Source organism: Phaethon aethereus (assembly GCF_964289735.1).
Source record: "Phaethon aethereus genome assembly, chromosome: 15".
Lineage (NCBI taxonomy): Eukaryota > Metazoa > Chordata > Aves > Phaethontiformes > Phaethontidae > Phaethon > Phaethon aethereus.
The window spans coordinates 5820033-5843815 of NC_138591.1; the positions used below are offsets into that span (position 1 = coordinate 5820033).

At 41.8% G+C, this 23783-nt stretch overlaps 1 protein-coding gene across 1 annotated transcript in view; it reads left to right on the top strand.

The window, feature by feature from the left end:
* MAD1L1 (mitotic arrest deficient 1 like 1) overlaps positions 1-23783 on the top strand; it is a gene marked incomplete at its 5' end in the record, with an annotated part of 375295 nt that overhangs the window by 154835 nt on the left and 196677 nt on the right. Inside the window, one exon of the mRNA XM_082006803.1 lies at positions 5189-5329. Within this exon, the coding sequence (XP_081862929.1) occupies positions 5189-5329 (141 nt within the window). The remainder of the gene's footprint in view (positions 1-5188; positions 5330-23783) is intronic.

Genomic DNA, 23783 nt, shown 5'->3' on the forward strand with positions numbered 1-23783 from the left:
TCTGGAGAAGAGGAGGCTGAGGGGAGACCTCATCGCTCTCTACAACTACCTGAAAGGGGGTTGTGGCGACGAGGGCGCTGGTCTCTTCTCCTAGGTAACCAGCGATGGGATGAGAGGAAATGGCCTCAAGTTGTGCCAGGGGAGGTTTAGATTGGATATTAGGAAAAATTTCTTCACCAAGAGGGTGGTCAGGCATTGGAACAGGCTGCCCAGGGAGGTGGCGGAGTCGCCATCTCTGGAAGTGTTCAAAAAACGTGTGGATGTGGTGCTTCAGGACATGAAGTTTAGTGAACATGGTGGCACTGGATTAATGATTGGACTTGATGATCTTGAAGGTCCTTTCCAACCTTGTGATTCTGTGTTTCTGAGTTCATCAAAGATAGCTGCTCATGGACCAGAGATTGCCGTGACTAGTATTTCAAGTATCCTAAGGATACATTTTGTCAATAGTATTCTTCAGTTATTTCTGACCATATTTTGGCTTATGTTCCCACACCTCACATTGCTGATTTTACTAATGTTAAACATCTGGTCAAGGCCCAGTTACCATCTCCCTTTTTCTATGTATGTATTTGTATAGCTTAAAGCAAGAAAGCATAGACTGCTTTTAACAGTCATCTTTCTCTTTTATTTGTGTTTTTACAAGGAATAGTTAGCTAAATTATACCTGATTGCAAATAGCAGCTGTTTGATGTTGAAGCGCCATATTCTTTCTCCAGTCGCAAAATTTTCTCTTACTACAACTAATTTGGAGTTGGGAGTCTGGAGAGGAAGAGGAGGGGGAAATCTTGCCACTGATTTCCTATAATGAAGCAGTCTATTAACATTCTCCAAAAATTATCATTAATTAAACAAAAAGCTCATCTAACACTAGAACAGGAATATTTCTGTACATGAAAAAAGCACCGAGTGGGAAATATCATCATCATTCCACTTTACAAAGTCTCTCTTCTCTGCCAGGCTCTAACCCGTGCAGAAAAGAGAGAGCAAGTGAGCTGTGTGTTTGGGTTGTAGATTAATAGCTGAAGTTCACTCGTGTGGAAATAAAGCAGATTTTACTGTGACTAGAATCTGTCATTAAAAAGCCATTATCGGAACCAACCGGCACAATTCCTGCTCTTTCATTGCTAATGACAAAACAATCTGTTCGTTAAAAAACAACAACCCTATATTTTCTTTCAGAGAATGGTGCAGGAGACTTACAGAACATAAGCTGGGTGAAGAGAGGCAGTTGAAAGATTTATTGATCAATAAACCAGACAATTACAGCTTGTTTATAAAAGGAAAAAAAAACCCAACAACTCAAACCTCGGGCCTGCAAGCAACACTGAGACTCTAATAATGATAACTCTGGCATCCAGCTTGAAACGATAAAAGTCAATAGGAAGATATAGGATTTCAATAAAATTATGACACTAGATAAACTTTACCCCAGGAACAAATTTTCCCTGGGTGTGTGACTGACTTCGGTTAGATTTGTAACTTTAATTTCTTTCTTATTGATTTTTCTTTTCTTCAACTAATTAGAAAGTCTGTGGTGAATTGTGTGTATGTATGTTTGAGGAGGGGCTAACGAGCATCAACAGCAGTAGGGCCTGAGCGTGTATGGATGTATATAAGGTCAGATGGCTTTTTAAATTTTTTTGGCTATATATATATATATATATTTACTCTTCAGTTGCTTCCAGTACACAGCTGGGAATCACTCTCACACTCCGTAGTATGTGTATACTTGAAGCTGCAGGCTGCCTTTGTAGTCGTGCAGTAGCACTGCTTCAGTGACATGGGTGTTGTTGGTAGGGATGATGGTGGTGATGATGGTGCTTATGTGAACAGTTCTCAGGTCCTTCCCTAAAGCTAACCAAGAAAGTCCTGGAGGAGCCCACTTACTTTACTGCTGTTTCTAAACCACTCTGGTAGCCCTCTGGTGTGTGAATGCCAGGGGAAAGAAACCCCTTTCCCTTAGCTTCAAACTACTCGCCAGCCAGCTTGAATTTTGTCTTTACGTAGAGAGAATAGAGGAGCTGGTGGGAGGACTGGAGAGAAGCTTTGTCTTAGGGATGGCATTTTGCAGAGGTGCCATCCTGTACTTTCCAATAGCAGGTTTTCATGGGATTAGCTCTAGTTTGCAGTCAAGATTATAAAACATGTTTTCTTTTTAGCTATGCAATAGTAGGAGGCATGTTTGTTTGGTGAATTGGCTGTTGCTGGCAGAAGAAAGGGAAACTGTTCAACCTTTGAAAAAATCACTATCCTTCCTCTTTCTCAGACTTGCATCTCCTCAAACACAGCTGCAAGCTGCAGCACCAGAGTTTGCTGTGGGGCATTAATTTCCTAGGATTATAACAAAAATCAAAACGAATTACTCTGCTTTTAGGGCATGTTTAGAATAAGCTGCATTTCTGTACTGGTTGGTTTGAAACTGGTCAAGGTAAAGAATGCCTGGAAGTGTGCCAGTGTAAGGTCCATAGTGAGTTAGCAGAGATGGCCAGTGCTGGGTAAATTTTGGAAATTCCCAGAGAGACTGCCTTTTAGCAATCCTGATGCATGCTCTCCTGCCTGATAGAAAGCAGGAAAACAGAGGTATTAGAAAAAGGTTAGAGAGGGCATCTGAAAATCCCTGGGGAGGTTTTTGATGGGGCTTTGGGAGTATCCTGTCATGTGGGATGAGGAGATATTGCAGCAATTACTAAATTAGGATTACATTTTAGAGAATCCTTTTTGACAGGGACTTCTCAACAAGAACCACTGTTTCCTGCCAAACTAACAAGGTCTTTAGGAGGGAGGAGTAAGTGCTCTTGATGGGGAGGAATTTGAAAAATGGAGCTGGGGACCACTTGTTGAAAGCTGAGAATTGATTTTGTTACAGTATTAATATTTAGAAATAATTAGAGAGAAGAACTGAACTCCAGGATCAAGTGTTTAATTGTACTGCCCTTTATTTCAGCTTTTCAGCAATTTTTTTTCCAATACAACTTGTTCTGTATGTACTGCATGTGGTGGGTTTTTTTGTGTTGGGGTTTTTTTGTTTTTTTTTTTCTCTTGAGAAGTTCACTTTTATTTTAAGAGAAAAGTGAACCTCCCCCTTGAAGGGCAAGGTCTGTAGTTGATTTTGGGGGAAAGACAGCCCACAGGGATGTCCTGTTCCCATGCAGTTTTGTCATACTAACATGAAAGCAGAAGTTTATCCTCCTTGCAGCTGAAGAGCTCAGGGAACTGCTAGGATCTTGCTGGGGATGACTCAAATGACCTAATATTCAGCAGTTAATTGGAAGCCAAGTGTGATAGGAATTGCCAGAAGTCCTGTTTGCTGTTGAAAAAATCGTAAGGATTTTGGGACTGCCCTGCTGTAATGGAGAGAACATTGCAGGGTTAAATTATGACATCTATGAAAGATGCTTAGTAGAAAATTAGGAGTACAGAGAAAGAGAGAGGATGCTGTAACTGCAGATCTAAGTGTAACAACATGCAAGGATCAAACCAATACCTTTGCTAAATGCCGTCATTACGTTCTCTTCTGTTCTCTAGACAATGATTCTGCAATAAGTGGGGAATGAAAGTCATCTCCTGCGCAAAAGCAGTTTGCCTTATGGAGACTGCACTGGGCAGACTGGGTGATGTGTGTACATTGAAGGGGAGGAGGAGGGTGGAGTGATCCTATACTGCTGCCTTTCTGCTACACAAGTTTGTTGTGAGGCAGGTGTGGTGTGGCTGGGTTTGGGTTTTCTTCTCTGCAGTAACATGTATTTCCTTTCATATGTCTGTCAGATGAATAATCCTTTCTAAACTATGGCAAAACTGTTCTTTCCTTGGAAAAATATTTCTCTTCAGTCAGGCCTGAGCAAGGAGCTAGTAATAGCTTCCAGTACTATTTGTCTTAAAACCTGTTTTTCTTTATTACTTTATTTGTAGCTTCAGGCTGTCCTTTGGTCTTGGAGTCCTTTTACCTGCTGACCAACCCAACCATCTTGGCTGACCTTTCAATCCATGACATGCTCTGAACACACACTGTACCTCTGGCAGTGCCCTTCATCTTACTTTCACACCTTGAATTTGAATCTTCCTTCTGCATGCATATACTTGCTCTCCACATTCAGATTTCGACCTTTAGATGTTGAAGGAGGACATAACCTTTGTACACAGGCTTGCTCGGCAGAGTGGTTAGCATCACCTTCACTATCTGAAATACAGCTTTTTTCATTCGGGGGTGAGGGGAGAAAGACCTTTCGTTTCTACCCTCGCAATTCCTGATTTCCCTAAAAGAACAGAATCCCAGCGAAGTATTTCATCACGGCCAAGCTGGGTTTATGAAGTGCTCCAAGTTCAGTGCAGTGGCCTAGTCTGGATGTGAACTGCACAGCCATAAAGCTGAGTGATCTTCTAATAGTATTTTGGATGTTTGTGATAGCAGAATTTACACGAGAGAACTGGTTTGTCCATAGCACTTGTGCGCTAACACAAAGTTTTACCTTTAGCTTTCAGCCCAAGCTTTATGCTTGGGAGTGCAAATGCTCATGCTGGGGAAGAGGGATCCTTCTTTTTTTCTTTCTCTGTAAATGCTTGGTTATAATTGCCAGCAAAGAGTGAAGTGAGCCAAACACATTGCCTGTGTGATGTTAACCTCTGAAAAAATATTTATTATAAACACTGAGTGTTACAGTGTTTAAGGAGTGATAAGTCACATACCATTTAGAGGATATTTGCTTTCAGCCACTTTGTTCATTGTCAAATCTGTTTCATTTTTGTTGTGACAATTTCATTCGTTCATTGCTGGAACTCTTTGGCAGGAAAAATGTCAAGTACTACACTAAATATTTTGCTGAAGAAACCCATTCAGCCATGTTGAATTAGAATAATGTCTTTAAAAAGAAGGCAGACTCTGTTTTCAGTTGCCATCTGCTTGTTAGAGTGTATGTATGTTGCTTTCCTGCAAGGAATATACGGTTTTATATATGCAAGACAGTCTAATTTTTTGCAGTTTTCAGAGCAGCAACATTTATTTTATTAGAACTGTGTGTTCATCTGTGGCTTGATGCCGATATGAAGACGATGAGTGTATATCCATCAGGGTTTCTTTGCCGTGTGAAAGAACAATGGGCAAAAATGTAGCATATTGTTCTGGGAACCTTTTCCTCAGAGTGAGGTCAGGGGCTTTATCCCTAAAGGTGGTTTCTGTTCGTCCTGACAGGAGCGTGATGGGATGCGAGCAATTCTGGAGTCGTACGACAGTGAGCTGACCCCTTCGGAGCACTCGCCCCAGCTGAACCGGCGTATGCGTGAGGCTGAGGAGATGGTGCAGAAGCTGCATGCTCATAACACTGAGCTGGAGGTAATAAAGAAGTGTCATGTTCTAACCCCAGGGGTGAAGTAGTTGAGATCTTTAAGATTGAATTGCCTAGTGATGTGATCTGCTCTCACAGAAGACAGATTTGCAAAATTCAGACTTCAAAATTCCAGGATCAATAAGACCCACAGGTTATTATTCTGCACCTGAAGCTGGCAGAAGTCAAGAATAATCATCTTTGGGTGTGATGAGTGTGCTTTGTGTTAAGCATAGCTGTACTGCACGGCTGGAGTGACTAGTACCCACACGTTAAAGGGTTGTATAAATGGGAAGGAAAGGGGTAATGAAAAGGATAGCAGGTGTGTCGTCTTCTCTGTGGTCTAGTCAAAGTGATTCACTATACCACACGTGTAGCAAGGCTCTTCTGTACACAGTGTGAGTGCATGTTTATAAGAGCTTTATTCTAAGGGTTGAAGTAAAGTATGTGTTTGCTGTGAATTCTTCACTTCTTGGCATTGGGCCTGAAAACCCCAGAATACCAGTAACTCTATTAAATGCTTTTTACTAGATTTTCTGTAAAAAAAACCCCATTTTTTTCCAAAGATAAAAGTATTTCTTGAAGGAATTCTTATATTATTGTTAGTTCTCTTTTTGAAAGTGTGCAATCTCAAATGTGACTGTAATGAGGTAAATGTAAACATGTGTTTGCCAGATAGTTCCCCTCTTCTCTGTTGTACTTTCTCATAGTAGAACAGGCTTTATGGTCATGAGTTGAAATATTTGGAATATGTCTGTGATCTTAAAGCTTGGCAGTTTTATTACATAGGCTTTACAATAGTCATAAGTATGTGAGTTTTCCTTTCTTCATGCCTAGTTCCACCATCACATAGATGCCATAATTCAAATGGAGTAAAACTTGTAGAAATTGATGCTCCTCAGGTTCCGACTCAAGCCATAGAGTGGATTGTCCCATTGTGCACAAACCTCTTTGTTGCTTCTGGCATCCTTAAAAATGTTCTTGTGTTGGTAGGTGGGGACTTAAGTCAGGCAATACTGGCTTCAGTGACCTTTAAAACCTTAGCAAGCAGAGCAGCATAGTGTGGTATAGCTCAGTATCGTGATACAGATCCACCTCATCCATGTTTCTCAGAAAAGGAATTCTGCAGAGTTTTGGGCAAGTTGTTACAGAGGTTAGCTGGTAACATCAGATGAAATGGAAATTTTCCCGAATTTGTCCGTCTCAGAATGTTTCTCTGTGTTGTCTTTTTATCGCCATTTTGCTTACCACCAGACAGAGCAGGATTAGACGACGCTAACGTAAAGTGATAGGCGGCTATTTTATCCTGTTTTCTTAGTTGTTTCCAAGGGTGGCTCTGGGTTGTTGGAGGGCGATTTCCCAAATTATTTCACTGAGTAGGTCAAATGTGCATGGTGTCTTTGGGCAATAGCAAATTACCTTTTCTTTTTAAGGTGAAAGCATGGAAGAGTATGGGAACAAATTGCTACATCTCTCTATTTATAGGGAACAAATTTTAGGTTTGTTTTCATGGATATGGATTAAGGGCTTCATGGAAAATTTCAGAAAGGATCTGTGTTGTTTTGAGGTTTGTTTTGTGTGATGTCAACCTTTAAGCCTTTCAAAGACTTTGCTAGAAGCAGGATTCAAAGACCCGACATTCCCCTTGTAAAGTAAAATTTTACGCTTCACTTGATTGTGTTTGCCTTTCTGACTGCAGTGTTGACTGCTAAATCCCATCTATTTTGAAATTTTGAGGGAAAGTTTTTTGTTCTAGTAAAAATCTGAAAACTGGAAAGGAATATTGAGGTACAGGCAGGACTCCTGGTGCCTCCAGCAGCTGTAATCAACTGTCTGTAGATCAAAGAGCTGGTCGATAGCAGCTATTAATAACTTCTAACATAATGCTTTGCACCCTCCCAGCTCTGCTGAGCCGCTGTACAAATTTTAGAAATGTTGACACCTGCATGACTCATCTCACAAACAGAGGAGACAGCAGGAATGAGACACCTTGGAGCCTCAGTTGTTCCTGAGATGTGGGAGAAACAGGCTCTGATGGGGAGGACTGGGAAAGGAAGGAAAAAAGGAACTTCAACACGTTTAAGTCAGCATGGCAGAAGGGTTAGGGCGTCCCAGGAGCCCCTGGTGTGGATGGGCTTGGGAGGGCAGTACACAACCAGCTTGTAAGCAGAGAAGAACGAGAAGAGCCTGTCTGTGAGTACCATGGAGTGGGTGGCAAAGCAACAATGTGCACAACTAGTCTGATGAGATCTGGGTAACGTCTGGGGAGGCTGCAAAGAGAGTGAGTGATGGATCTGTGCTGAGAAGGCCGGGCTGGCACTATTACGTTTTGCTAGGCTAACTTGGTTAAAGAGGGGAAAACAATTAAGATGACTAGTTAACAGAGGATATGCCACTGCAGGTAACCACAGTTTCGCCCACAGAGGAGTGCTTCTGGCAACTCACCGTACACTGGGAGCACTGTATGGCTGTTGCAGGAGCAGCCCTTGCACAGTCCCTGTGCGCTGCATCTCCACTGGGGAGGCTGCAGGTATCACTGTGGTCCAGGAGTATCTTGAGTTTAAAAAAGCCCTTGTAGCCTCTAAGGCAAATGCATCCTCTTGCATTACATTTTGTAGCTTCTATATTTCAGCTTTGTTCATAAACCTTAAAATTCACACCATGCGCCATGTCTCTCCTCCCTGACTTCTTTGTCTGTGATAGTTTTTTTTTCTTTTTCTTTGCTACTGAGTACTTAATTTACCAAAATCTCTTCCTGTGCTCCCTAGCGGAGAGCTCTTTGATACTTTTTTTTTTTTCTTGTTTCTTCTGGCTGCCCTGATCTGTTACCAGCAGCCCCACCTCTGAACAAACCATAAAGGGGGAAAAAAAGTGATGTTCTTAACAGGGATTTTTCTTTACTTTAAAAATTGAGTTTTTTCCCATCCATTCCAGCAGTAACTCTGTGTGAGGCAGGCAGTGCTCTGGTGAGGGCGGGGTAGTAGTGATAACACTGTTGGAAAGAGGAGGAAGCCACATGGGACTAGGAAGATTTTGGGCTGAGGCAACAGCTTTTAACTCATTAGGGAGATAAGGTCTCTGATAAGTCCTTTCCTTGGTGTGTAAGTGGAAGTGGGAAGCTGTTTAAAAAGAACACAGGGAATGAGAGGGGAATGTGTAAGCCCTGGAGGGTTGCATGTGAGAAGTGGTATGTATGTAGTAATGTATGCTGGGAGGATCGAGTGAGGTGATACAGCAAGTCATGCCAGTTTCCCTCATTCCCCAGCCCTTGCTGGGTAGGAGAGCTGCTGGGAGCACTGCTGCGTCACAGGCATCGCCTAGACTACAGGCACCTTTCCAGAAACTGAAATACAGACGGATGCTTTCATCCCTGGTGACTTCAGAGACATAGTGTCGCTGCGTAAGAACTAGTCTTACCGGAGCCTGATGGGGCAGAGGACTGGAAGACAAAGTAAGGCTGATGGGGAACATTTTAAATCACCTTCATTGATGACTGATGAGAAAAGCTGGATCTCTAATGCATGGACATGCAAACGTGTAGTCTGTTCGGGGACTGAAATTGATTGCTGTATCATCCCCAGGACTGCTTGCCCCCAGCCCGACCCCCTACTCCGCATTGCCAATCTGGCTGGAGAGGTTCAATGAAGCACTTTACAGAGTGTTGAATGTAAAGCAGGGGGAAGGTGCAAAGAAAAATGCCACCTGAAATGGTGGCTAGAAAAGTAAGCAGGCTGTGTCAGCCTATTTCACACGGTTATTGAAGTGTCACTTGCTATCTTTTAAAGTGTGTTTTGGAACTGAAGAGGGAATGAGTTTGTCCCTGGCCAGCTTGCTGTAAATACTTAAAATAAACAGAATCATAGCTGTATTTATATCATGGCATGAATTTATGTTTTGATACTGGTGATATTAACAGTTTTCTTGCCAATCGTAGTTAACTTTTACTACCTTGGCTCCCATTGCTTCTAATTTCAGGGTAAATATGACAAATGAAGAAGCTTCTGTGCATGCAGCCGCTACTGTGAGAAAGCTCTGACGTGGAGTTTAGTGTTTGAAAAGTTAAATCCAGCTGCACAAAAGAGAAATCATCATAAGTATAACTCCATTAATAGCGATTTTATTACAGCACACTTGGCTTCATATGAAACTTTAATGAAGAGAGATATGCAAGGAAGACTCATGCTGACACCTTCAATGGTCTCCAGCATTTTTTACATTGAGAGACTTACACTGTCTGTGAGCACCATATGTACTCTAATCAGTTAATTATGAGTCTTGACAGTTTCAGCACATGAAATGCCATATGTTTTGTGGTTTTGTTTCACCATGGCATTACTGGTGACCTCAAAATTCATTGACCAAAGATTGTCACCTTATCTGCACCTGATAACTGCAGCGCATCTGCTGGCAGTGAAAATTGAGCATTGCTGATTCTTGTGATCTTAGTCACAAATCTGCTGCTTGTAAAGGGAGTTACTTAGCAGTCACCCTGGTGTTTAAAGTGCTTAAAATTTACGTGCAGATGCAATAAAATGTTTATTTGAGCAGTTAACAGTTCCTCCTTGTCTCTTACCCAGCTTCCCCATCAGTGCTTTTCCACTCTTTTACCTTCTGTTTTTTTTTCTCTTTGAGCCATACTTTATGTTTATCTTGCTTTATCCCTCCTCTGCCGAACTTCCCCTCCTCAAAGGTAAATCGCTTCTTTACATAGCAGAAGGGGTTTCTGTGATGACGGGAACTTTACAGAGAAATTTCCTCCCATCTGTGCAAGGTACAGAAGAGTTTGTTTTAAATTTCAGATTTCTTCTGCCTGCTGTCTCTCCCTCTCTGCTGCCATCCAACCTTTGCGCACTGTTTTTTCTCAGTGACAACTGTAAGAAGCAGTGAGAAGATTGCTCGCTTTGGATGTCCGTAAGGAGCAAATCTGAGTCACTAGAGCTTTCCTGCCACTCCAGAATGGCATATGTTTCACTTGCCCAGACTTCGGCTGTCATTGTACCATCTTATCTGTGACTCGTGGGAAAAAACAGGCTCTCTCTGGAGATGATACTAATGTGCTGTATGCATCAGCTACCACTGATTGCTGAAGCAGTCACAGGGCTGGACATCATCTTCTGACAAAGCAAACACCTTGTCAAAATAGCATTTTGAACCTGAATGCTTTGGCATCTCTTGGCAGAGTCGAGCCTTCCTGGGAACCACTGCGGTCCTTTGCGTTCCTTTTTTTTTCTAAAGGGAAGCAGGTCAGGCTCTGTGTCCTCCAGCAGCCCTGCAAAATGGATTATCTTGGTTTCTCTCTTCTTTCACACGTTTCGTCTTCCTTCAGGCCCGAGTGACCTTGTCAAGTCAGAGAGCCATTAGTTTCCTCCCCTTCCTTTTACACCTGCCACTGGCTGTGTTTTGGGAGAGCACCTTGCAAATAACCGTCATGTGAATGAGGAAGTCAAGTCACTGAGGGGCTTAATGACTTGTTAAAGGTGACAGTTCCTGCTCTGTGGAAGAAGAGCACCTCTTAAAACTGGTTGATGCTGCAGCAGAGCCTGTCTCTGCATATCTGAGACTTTTTGTTTGGTCGAACTAGATTTTAAAACCCAACTACTATAAATTTTTTTATGAACTTCCCCATCTTGGATCTGTCCTGGAAGTTAGTAATTGATCAAGAGAAGTAGTCCATGACACTGCCTTATACTGAAGATATTCTGCACAAACCAGCATTGTTTTCACTACAAGTAGATTTTTATAGCTATTTTTAGGTGTGGATGCTCTGACAGTTTAAGAATGGCTTTAATTCAGCAGTTCCTAGGGACCACAGCTAGCTAGAAGCAAGCCTCCATCATTCTCAAGAAATGAGACTGTCCTAGCACTAACTTGCATAGAGTAAATTAAATCATTAACTAAGACAGTATCTGTAGAGACATACCCCAAGAAAAATGCCCCCAGTTCCACAACAACAAGCAGCTGTAAGGACCCTGTTGCTGCTCTTCACTGCCTATTGAAATAGGCTATTGAAGTGCATGGGACAGAAAAGCATTTTCCAGCTGCTGCTCTCCTGTGCTTCAAGTGCAGTAAAGAACAAGGGGAGACATTGTAATTGCCATCACCGCTTGCTGAAAGTCATGCTCCTGATGTAGATGCAGTCTGGCCCTAGTTCTCTTACTAACTATATCATGTCTTTAGACTCTCCAAACTTAATTTCAGGTAGTGCTGAACCTAAATTATAACCTGTGCTAGCAGTGCAGGGAGTTTAGGATGGACTTCTGCTGTCTGAATTGTTTCAGTCTGCAGGAGGCAGACCTAGCTAGGCATACCTAGCCCAGGTGAGACCATGCTTACTTATATCATCAACCTGCTGTCTGGGTGTGATGCTCAGAGGATGTGGGAATGCTCCTGTGCTCAGCCTCTGAAGGATCTCACTTCAGCCTCAAGCAGACTGATAGATGCCAGCAACAAAAAGATTTATTCCTCCCCTGCCCCCAGCTGTGTTCCCCTTAAAATGCTCTTGGTGAGAACGAATCCTTCCGTAGCCTCTTCTGGCGACGTTACAAATAACCAAGCACAAATGAGGCTTGACCTAGAGAACTTGGATTGGCTTCAGATGTACCTGGCTATAGGAGACAAGAGAAACAGATGAACTGGGTCTAAATTCCTACAGAAGATTTAAAATTGGGTTCTCTCTTAGTGATGTTTTGGAAAGAGAAGATAACTTATGTGCAGTTATGAGTCATATTTACCACAATAGAACTGGGGAGAGCATTTCATACAGTGCTGAGAGCTTTAAAACGCTTTACACGAGAGAGCCAGCCTGTGCCTGGAGATACAGGCTCTGCAATTAGATGTCTTTAGGTGGAGGAGGAAGCAAGAATACATTTGGAGTGGGAGCAGTGGCCTCATCCATGGCAAATGGCAGCAGAGACGTTGCATGAAAGAGCTGCTTTTGTACAATATGGTGCATATCACCTCCTGCTGCGAGTGTGCAGCTGTGGGAGCAGGGGGCTGAAATTGGGATGCAAGTAGCGCAGTGATGACACGTCTCTTCCCTCACAGGTGGAAGACAGAAGGAAAAAGGCAAATTAAGCATCATTTGGGGAATGGGGTTAGGAACAGGTAGCTTCCAGCTTTTCAAAGGAAAGACTTTGAAAGTGTAGAAATATATTCCTACATCTTAGGTCAGTCTATCTTTTGCTGTTACAAGCCAGGCAGTGTGGAGGGAAGGGCTGGGAGTCAGTAGGGATGTTGCTGGGTAGGTTCCTCTAGTACTTGCACCATTTTCCAGTGTTGCTGTCCATAATTACACAATTGTTTGGTTTTGCAATGTTAGAGAAATGTTAGAGAAACATTCAGCAACTAGGACAAACTGCATTCTGCATTTAATTCAGAGATTTAACCTCTTTGAATCACTTTGAAGCTGTAAAGCATGGTGATTTTATGTAGCACTGGTATCATCCATGTGGATCGTGCGGCTACAGCCCATGTTACTGCTGTGCTGCGTGTCTTGTAGCAGGGTTTGTCTTTGGGTGTGCTCGAGTCATCCTCAGATGGGAATGATCAAGGCTTCCCAACAGCTTCCAAGGTATGCGGTCTCTCTCTGGAGCAGGGTGAAGGGATCCCGTGGGAGGCAATGCCACATCCTCCGGAGCACGTCCAGCCCAGAGATGCCTGTAAGTGTGTGGTACGTGTCCAGTGGCTCACCACCAGATAAGTACTTTGGTGCCTGGCTCATTAGGACGGGAAAATTGGACAATTTCTCTCCAAACTAAAAACTGGATTCATTTATGTTGGATTTCTCAGAGGTTGTCGCAGGCCAGCGCATCTCATCTTTTTTGAACTATATTGGTGATTCAGGCTTCAATGCTAGCACAGACGTAACATTGATGTTAAGTGTCTCCTAATTTTTAGAACTACTACTGAGGAACATTCTTGCATTGATGAAAGCTTTAACAGCTCGTGGAAACCAAGCAATTCCAAGGGAGAAAGGAGGTAAATATCTTGTGAAAAGATGCCATGGAAATTTTAGCTATTCCCTAACTCTGCGTTCTGTTAATGACATTAAATAGTGCTTGTCTGGGCATCTTAAGAGATGTTCTGAACTTGTTGAGATTTGTTGATTTTTATAATGATTGGATTTGAATTCTGTGATTTGTAGTGTTTAATTTCAGAATAATTACATAATCTCTGCATAATTTAAGATTTAAAGTACATATTTAAAAGTACATTCGTGTCAGCTTTTAACTCATGTTGATGGTCTCCTGTAAGAAAAAGGGATTCATATTTTTAGTGATTATTTTCTCTTTAAAAACATGCTATAAAGATTCCAATGATGTCCTGCAGGGCCTCCAGACAGGCTTGTTACCTGGCTGAACACATTGCTGCCCACTGTGCTTCTGTGGGCTCCAGCTACAGAGTTTTGTCGAAGTCCTGTTACCTATGAGTTATAATATAAAAACAGGAAAAGTGCTTTGAGAAAACAACATAAGCTTGTTTCCATGCTCTTGTGAATCCTAACATTCCCACTCTTTGCAGTTTGCAAGAATTGTAGGATCCTCGTTAATATGCTTAATACTTTGGTTATTGTGGCAATTAGAACAACAGTAGCCGCTGTCTTGGTTTCCTTTTTGAAGCCCATTGATTCTTTCCTATTTTGGCCTTAATTACCAGTAGTAGAAGGGGTGTTTCTTCAGGGAACTAATTAGTCTAAAAGGTCTGGTTCAGCAAGGTGTTTGAGCACAGTTACTTGAATGGTGCCTAAATGCAAGAGCCAATTGCAATTGTTTTATTTCAGAACGTACATAATTATTCACCCTTAATATTTCTCCATAGTGATGAGTTGCATTTGCTCCCATACGTTCACCCTGCCTTGTCGATAGGTTGCAGCATCTCCATTTCCCCAGTTTGGTTTCAGATTAAGGTCATGAATTAGAGTATGGCACCATTGCAAGTCATAACTTGAATGGAATGTAAAGGAAGGTGGCTGGAATTCTCTTTACTTTTCTTTTTTCTTTTTTACTTAAATGTGACTAGCCTACTAATATTTGGGAAAGGCTGGGAACAGAATAAATGAAAAAGCCAGCTGATAGTGGTTTTCACCAAGCTGTGAGTAAGAACTAAGCTGTTGATACAGATCTCTGTTCAGTGGTCGTCCAAGTAAATTGTAAGGAACAACTCTATTTTCTCAGGGGCTTTGCAATTTACCTATTTGCTTTATTCAGTGTTAATGTCAGATGTGCTTTGATTGTGCTAAAAGCTTTTCAGCAAAACAAACTGGAAGTCCTAAGTTTTGGAGAAAGCCACAGTTTTCCTGTAATGCGAGATGTAACATTTTTCTTCTGAATTTTATTTATGCTGTTTAATAAAACAGGTAGTACTACTGTACAATACATGTGCCATGAATCCAGCTGTGGTGACAGTAACAGATATGAAATGCATGACCCATCGATTTGACATATTGTGCTGATTTATGTTTTCAATTTGTTTAAATGGCTATAATGGCTATAGTGAGCTTAGCTTTGACAGATGTACACTCAAATTTCAGTTCTATTCAAGACCACGTTAAAAACAAAACTGATTTCTGTTTTGAAGCATTGTTTTTAATCTGTGTTCTCTCGCCTGCGTTGCACGTCAGACTCTCAAACATGAGTTCTTGTAACCAACTTTACTTTCTTTTGGAAAATTGTGGAAACGGCTCATTTTCCATTGGAAAGATGACTTTCTTGGAAGAGTTGGTAAACCTAAATATTTCTAATTTTTAAAGGAAGTCAACAAGATTGCATGTTATGCTATTATTCGTGTATAAAAACCCCATGATATATTCAGTAGCTATGAACGTGAACAGAGTAATTATTTTGTAGAGGTTATTTTAAGTAGAATATCTTGTGTAATGGGAGAATTTTTTGAGGCTTCTTTGTGTAAAGACTGCCACTGTACATTATTTATGTACACAAAGAAATGATGAATGTCTGTACTGGTATTAATTCATGGGAGTATCTCCTGAGAGCCCTCAAGCTTTGAATTTTTCTTAAAATCAAGACTGTGCAATGCAGTTAGGAACTGGCCCAATGGTAGACACCACAAACCAACAATCTTTGCTATATGTGGCACATATTACTGCTAAGTGGGTTGCTACCAACCCTACCTTTGGCAATTATATTCTGACTCATTTTATTGACAGTTCATACAGATGCAGTGTTCTTCACTTTCTAATGATCTGGTTTATTCCCTTTTATAAGAGGTTGTTTCATTTGTGGAAAATGCAGCCTTAGGGTAGATCAGTTCCCTGACCCGATTTCTCAAGTGTTCAGTTAAAATGTGTGGTCCTTTGACCTCTAGTTACACCTAGCAAAATAAGGTTGCTGGTTTCTGAAGCATTCTGTGACCTTTTGTATGAAGAAAGGTGTTAGGGAAAGCTGAGAGTGATGTGTGTGACTCTGGTGACAAACTCTTATTTCTCTTGGTGGGAACATTCACACAGTGGTTAAACCATGTTCGCTTGTTATTTGCCTTCCATGTGTGCAGGTATGAAAGGGCAAGAGCACCCACTTGCACAGCGCTTCAAGGAGACCCCCCTGTACAAAGAGCCTCGGCTGGAGATACCTGGGGCTCTGACGCCGCCGTTCTTACTAGGTGGAGATTGCTCTGGCTGTGCGTTTGCTCAAAGATCATCTGAGTGTACCTAATTGTATCTCAGCTGCAGCATGGCAGCACGCAGAGCTGTTGAAAAGTGAGAAGTTGTTAGCATTATGTATGGTATTTATTTAAAGTAGAGTTGCTCATTGCGCTTGGCAGAGGCTGCCTGGGGGCCTGTGACGAGCACAGGACTACCTATACAGATGTATGTAATTCCTGGGAATGTTTATAGAAATGTAAAAAACATGATTAGTCTTAAATTCTTTCAACGTATGTGATACCAAACATATCCAAGCTTTTTTGAAAGTGTCAGTTGAATTTTTAAATTTAATATTACTACCAAAAAGCACAGTGTGTATACATGTATATGTGCATATGTGTTCCTAGTGCATGTTCAGGAAAGCATACCTAAAGAACTCCAGACAATTTATTTTATGCTCTTAAACTAACATATAATCCCAGGCTAATTCTAAAGATTTTTTTTTGCTTTGATGTTTACGTACATGTCTGAAGACAATAGGTGAGACTATCACAGCTATACAGAGCAATTACATTTATCTTCACAGTGCAGTATGACCTTATTGTTCATAAGTGGCATTTCTTCTCAAGATAATGAGCACCTTTTTATTTAGGCCAGGCAAGACGCAAATTCATTGTATCTGATTTCTACAGCCCATCAACATTTTACACGTTACTGTAATTATTGTGTGTATTAGCTTCTGTTGCGTTCCGCTTGCTCTTTGGATAAAGCTCTTGTTTCTGAAGAGCAGAGGGGATTGAGAGAGGGAACAGGTCTTCATGAACATCTAGGAGCTGCTGCATGGCACAAATATGGCCACTCCTACAACAAATGTACGTTTCATACACTCTTCCTATACGGCCTCTTCCACAAAGAGCAAGTCGCCTTTTTGGCATGGATGGACAAGCAAGCTGGGGTTCCCCAGAGGTGAACCACTTTTAGGCAAAGGTGAATCTCCATAGCTGTTTATCTGCTTAGTTAAGAAGAAAGACAATTTAACCATGAACAGAAGGTAAAAAAAAAAAAATCACAATTTTTACTTGCAGATATTTACAGAAGGGAGCTATCTGTCATGCTCCATGTTGCCTTACCCCAGCTCTATTGCTTGATTTAATTTTGCCTACAACATTAGCTGTGTGTGCACTCACCGCATCCCTTGTAGTGCCTGTCCACCAGCGAGCCTGTACACGCCTCTGAGATAGAACTCCCAGCCTCAGAGCATCCCATGCTGTGCGATGGAGGAGCAATTCAATACATCTTGTACCTTTGTGTCAGGAGCTAATAACTGAGATTATCTTGGCATATGTTCTGACTTCTTTCTTTTCCTTGCCAAATGGAGATCTTTTATGTTTCTGTAGCATGGCTTTGCTAGACAGGCATTCAGGTGTGAGGAAATGCAAAGGTTTCTAATGGGACCATCAAGCTGTTTCACCTTTTGCCTTGTCAGTCTGCGTTTGCTAGAGTGAGAAGCGATTGTGAGTTGCTGGATTGCTTTCCTGAAGTGAGTTGCTGTTTGGTTCACTCAGAAGATAAACACTCGTATCTCAAAAATATCATCCTGTCTGGCATCTTTGTTGGTAGTTTCAGCAGAAGGGCTGAGGAACGAATGGACCATGTCTAAGATAAAATTGCAGTGCTAGCTCTGGAGTTAATCCTTTCAGCCCCAAATTGAGAAGCACTGATGGGGCAATGTAAGGAAATACTCACTTTTGTTCCTTCTGCTCTGTCTATTTTATGGATAAACAAGGGACTTCAGCCCCAGATTGATTAATCCAGCACTTTTCCCTCACAGTAACTCCTGCAAGTTTTTACAATGAAAATTAAACTGATGGTTGGCAAACATAGAATACATATCACACCCATGCTATGCGAGGATGGTTTGTTTACTTGTTCATTCCTGTCACTGCAGTTGTTTGGGGTTTTTTTTTACCCCTTGCATACCCTTCCCAAATCTTATTTTAAGTAAGGGAAGATATTAACTGATGGAGTTTAAAGGTTTGAATTACAGGCCATTTTGATAGCCTTCTCCTCCTCCCAACAGGAGGAAATAATTTAACTTTGAGAAAGCTGTAAATCTGTGCAGAGCTGGCATGGGATAAGCCTTCATCCCCACAGAGGAGAAGTCTCTGCGGAGATCCTGGGCTACTTGCTGGCAAACTCCATGTGCTGGACAAGATCTGCCACAGGAAGGACTTTACAGAGGTAGTGAAGGACCTTAAAGCTAGTCAAGCTTCTTGGAAAGAGAAAACAGAGGGTTTTCTGCTCCTTGGATTCTGTGAGAGCCCCCTTCAGGCTTCAAAGAAGGAGCATAGGATTAAGAGGAGTAATTAAAAAGGATAATTAAGCTGGCTGCTTTGGTGAATGCAGCAAGCTGGAGACCGGGGATGTTGTGGGCAGTCAGACTTGCTGTGGGAGAGGAGGAGAGTGAGCACACAGGATGCAGCAAGAGCTGTGAAATAAAAATTCCAGTTATTTTGAGAAAGTGTTAATTGATATTGTAAAATAGAATTTATTAGAAAATTTCCTGTAAATGCTTGCCAGAAACTCTGGGAATGATTCAGATTCCCCCAGCTCTATTGTTCACTGACATGAGTATTTTCACTTTTCTTATGATGTGGATGGCTGCTTAACTTTAATAGCTTTGAGTCCGCTCCTATTTTGGATGACTCTTGCCACAAGATGGCTGCATGAACACTTACAGTGCTTTAATAACTGCACTTAATAGTATATTGAATCTGATACATAAAAAAGACTAGAAATTAGTCCAAGATGGCCCACAGAAGCTTGAGTTTTCAGGTAAGACTTCATTGATAACATAAAAGCCTTCTTCAGCTTGAGGGAATGTGAGGATCTTCAGGGCATCCTCAGTCTTAAGTCACAAGTATGTTTTTCCTGTGTATTCATGGTTTAAATACCAGCTTCAGTTTGGCAGCGGAGTGTGGCACAGTTACTAACTGACACTCTGATGTAGCTATGTGCCTTCTCCCATCCCTCGTCCTTCAGTCCTCTGAAAAGCTAGAGGCAAAAACACATTTGAGCACTTCATACATTTGAATGTTTTTGTGTCTTTTTATCCCTCCTTCCCACACCCCATCCTTTTCTGTTTCTTTATGTTTTTACCATATTTCTTCTACCTTGTTAGCCACCTCCTTCCCAACAAACTACTAAGCAATAACAACAGAAAACAAACAAAAAAAAAATCTTGCTGTTTCCTTCAAGTGCTTGCTTTGCATTTGTTGCCTATTTATAGATTATTCATTTAAACCACAGTAGCAGTCAGTCAGAAATGTGGTGAATCCTTCTTTCAAGAGTGTGCCAAGAGAGGAACTTTTTAGTTTGCTTGGTTTTTTTATGATTTTTGCAGGACTCTCTACAGTCTGCTTATATTCCATTGGGATTTGTTTATTTTGAGTAAATTGTCAAATAAAAGTAGAAGAGTTTTGCTCCTGTTCAAGGAAGTTGCAGGAGCATGACCATGGTGCTCAGGGATGTTTGATTTTATTTGAGGGTGGTAAAAATGTATTCTACACCATTCTTTTCTTCCAGTTGTGATCTTGGAGGTTTTTTACTTTTTCAATGTAAGGAATATCTTTGGATAGAGGTACTTGTTACATGCTGCGCGCCCCCCTCCCCCCCCCCCCCCCGCCAACTTCAGGCAAATTCTGCCTCTAAATCCTAGTCTGTTTGTAGTACAAAACTGATGAAGTGTAATATTATAATTGTAAATTGTGCCTGCCTCTGTGGCCTTGTGAGGGACACATGGTCTTTGTGCTTTGGTTTCTCCTTTTGTTGAGTGAGGTTGGTGCTAATTATCTTCAGGCCTTCATGAGGCATTGGAGAGATGGAGGAAGTTTATTCTGGCATATCCCAAACAGCGAGGCCAGAGTTGTGGGTGAGACACAAGTACATTACAGGTGAGATGTTGCATGAGACCTACATTAATAAACTCAGCTGGACTTCTGCTGGCTCCATGGGGCATGCTGAGGTGTGGAGCGTTGCCAGGGTTTTTGAAGTGAAGCTTGTCTGCAAGGAGACTGGAAACCACTGATTTGTGCAATACCTGGAAATGTAAGTGCTCCTGTTCTCCTTTGAGGGCAGGAGCTTTTTGTTGTGGGTAGGTATGTGTTGGGAAAAGATATTTTGCAAATTTTTTTTTTAACGCTGCATATTACTGGTAAGGACTAAGGTTATTTTTGCTTTTCCAATACAGATTTAGAAAGCAAATACTGTTTTAAACTGGGTCTCTGCATTTGCCAGAGCCTCTGCAAAATGGTTTCAGCAGCCAGTAGCTGTACTAGTTTGGGTTTTTTCCCCCTTTTTTGTTCCTTCCCTTACTGCTTTTTGGTTTTATGCCATGATACCCTGGCAGGACAGCAGGATGAGGTGAAGTCATCCCTGGGGCTGACCCAGAGAACAGGTATGAAATTCCTGCTTGGCCTCAAGTGTGAATATACCTTCTGCATCGAAGAGGAGAGTCTCTCTGCTAAACTTGCTTTTCTCACTGTGCTATACAGATAATACAAGAAAATGAAGGTACAGGATGAAGGAGAATGATCCTATTTGTTTTTTTATCTCACCTCCCATGATAGGACTTGACTCTTTGCTCTGGACCCTCCTAGGTCAGTCGTGTTTTAGAGCAGCCATCGGTGCAGATCAGCTGTGCTAAGCACATTGTGACATTTGGAAATCCCTGTCTGGAAAGGGAGTTGAGCAGTGAGCTTCTGCTGATTATAATAGCTGTGTTTAAAATGTAATGTTTACTTTACTGAGCAAAATCCAACTACACACCCAGACTGGAGACTGGAGGTGCTCTGGCAGCAGAGGAGACGGGTCCTCAGCAAACGTGTTCCCACAGCGGAAGCAAGGGCAATGCAAGCATTGCTTCGTCAGAGCAAATGTTGTGCAATCTTGTCCCGGGCAGGGGGTGAATGTTGTTACCTAGCAACTTCCAAGAGCGTTCCAAATTTGTTGGAGACCCTCTGAGGCTTAGGCACTTTACCTACTGTTCTACCGGTTGCCAAAAATACTCTGGCTGTAATTTTGCAAGCCAGGGGCAGCGCTGGCTTAAGCCCCTCCTTGACCTTTGTTTGAACTAGCACAACCTGTGCAGTAGTACAGACAACCAGGACAAGAAACCAAACTGGATTAAAATGACATCAGAAGGAAAAAAAATTTGATATAAACATGGACCTTCACTTTCCTGGTGGCATTTGCCAGCTGGCTGGCAACAGTTGCACTGGGAAGTGTGCCAGCATGCCTGAGGGCTCCTGTTGGGAGTGTGTTTTTGTGGATAGCAGTGAGATGTAGTTAGGGACGGGGCTTATATCATTAAATACATCTTTTCTGAACTATCACCACACATCAACAGCTGCCAAACAGCCTTGGGCAGCTTAGAGGAAGGTGCTACCATTGAGTACTCAGGGGTGCTAAGGTCAGCGTGAGTTGTTCAGTAGCCTTCTTTTAATAGTTAGAAAGGTTAACTACAGCAACTGTGGTATTAGGATAGTTGTATAGAAAGAAAACCACAGCTGTGTTGCTGTTTGGTATCCAACATTCTTTGTTTCATCCAGCTACAGATCTTCTGCTTGGGTCTAATCCACGCACAAAACCTTCTTCCTCACCATTGCTTCCACTTGGGCTAGAGGCTTTCTATCCATACCACTTTTGGCTGAATTTCCATTCAGAATCTAACTCCCCTGAAAAGCTTCTTTTAAGTCATAACCAAGTATTAGTATTTCTCTAAAGATACTGGCCATCCACTCCTGTCTTCAGAAGCATTGCCACCCTTAGGCTATAGGGGTGTAGAGACCTTTCCTTCCTGGCAAGCAAGAGTATTTTCCAGGTATTTAACTGTCATCCTACTGAAAAGAAAATGTTGCTTTATGGTTGGTGAACTGACAGTAGCTCTTTATACCTTTAAATTAAAAGTGACACACTCACATAAATCATTATAACAGTACTGTATGCAAACACAGTGCCTGGATCCAGGGTAGTTATGACATGACAGTGAATTAGGGTGAATACCCTTATTTTTGACTTTGAGAAGTACAGTGACAATGAATCATTCTTAGTGATGAGATGCAGCAGTACTGACGCATCGGGCTGAAATTAGAAGGGCTTTTTTAGGTAGAGATGTAATTCCACCATTTTTTCTGATGAATGGATAAGAGTGAACATTTTTGTTGGCTAATCTACAGACTTCTTCAACTAAATGCCATTTCTTTCCCTCTAGCTGTCAGACCTAGTTGGAGGCAACTGATGGGGGAACAACTTAGATCCAGGGAGGTGGTACTGGCAAAAGTGGGTAGGAAGAAGTGGCAGAAAAGTTTGGTAGAGACGCTGGGTGTCATATTGCTACCACATTTAGTTTTTGAGATTCCCTTTTTCTGGGTTTGGTAAGTTCTAATGCTTGCTTTCATCAAGATAGAGGTTTTGGAGTGTGAACTCATTCTGCTGGTAATGTAAAGGAGGAAAAAAAAAAAAAGTATTGCTGGATTCAAAATTTTGCCAGAAAATTAAACAAATGCACAAACATTTGCTCCCCTCTTTCCCAACCAGCTTCATTATTACATCTAACAGCAAGGGATTCTGTTCCCATTAGCTACTGTGTCTTCTGCTTGTAGTCTCTAGCACTGCTTCCCAGTTCAAGAAGGGTTAATACAACCTGAAGAAAACATCGTGCTCACCAGATCCCGGAATCGCTTATCGTACCGGTTTTCAGATCACTTAAAGAGTGATGAATAACCAGATTCCCAGAGGTGCTACCTTCATTTCAGAATCTGGTGCTGGTATCCTTTTATTTCTGCTTTAGAGATTTGATCATGGCACGGTAAAATTAATTCTCTTCAGTGTCCTCTAAATTACTTGTATTCCTTTCTCTTTTTGCTATTTCCCTGTGGAATGGGCTGATACTCTCCTAATGTTTTTTAGTTGCACTAATATATTAATAATCTGTTTTACTCCTGGCAAGAGATTTGTGGTCATCCCCCAATAGACAGATTTTATGCCAGGTTATCCTTCCGCTGCTGGGTGAAAATTTTTCCTAGGAGAGCAGAAAAAGAGAAGGGACTCCCTGCTACAACTGCACACTCAGCTGCTTTTCTAAGGTAGGAATATTTCTGAGCCCACAAAGAGAATAGTACTGGCAGAGGCTTCTCTGATGGGTGTTCCAGTGATGGGGAATGACTCCTTTGGAGAGGCCATCAGCATCTGGCAGTCACTCGTGTGTGTCAGGGAGATGCTATACTGGCCGACTGCATAATGCTCAAAGCAATTGGCTTGGCAGAGTTTCATCAGTCAGGCTGCCCTTTGCTGTTGAGGAAACAGCTGCAAACTCACATTTTTTTGTTTGGCAATGAATTTTCCCCCCGGGGGCTGCAGCACCATTTGATTAGGATGGAGGGAAAGAGACCTATCACAAAAGTGTATTATTCCCAGCAGAACTGTGCTAATCTTTTAGTCTCTGTGCTCTGTCTTAGCAAGGTGCAGAACAAAAACATCAAGGAAAAACAGGAGGAGAGAGGAGTTGCTCAGCTGTTGCACCTCAGTCTCGCCTCAACCTCAGCTGCAGCTCAGAGTAAAACAACAAATGCTTGCTCTTGTTTTGAGATGATTTTTGCAAATATGATGCTTTTTTGTCGCATGAAAAATCTGGTAACACCTGAACCCCTTATTTTCCTACATACCTGCACCTATCTGCTTTCTTTGTAATTGTTTCAGTCTGGCATAGGACTGTCTGAACTCCAGGGACTCATCCTTTCCTGAATAGAATGCTCTGCATTTTTCCATCTCCCCAGTGTGCTTTGGTACTGTATTCCTTACAT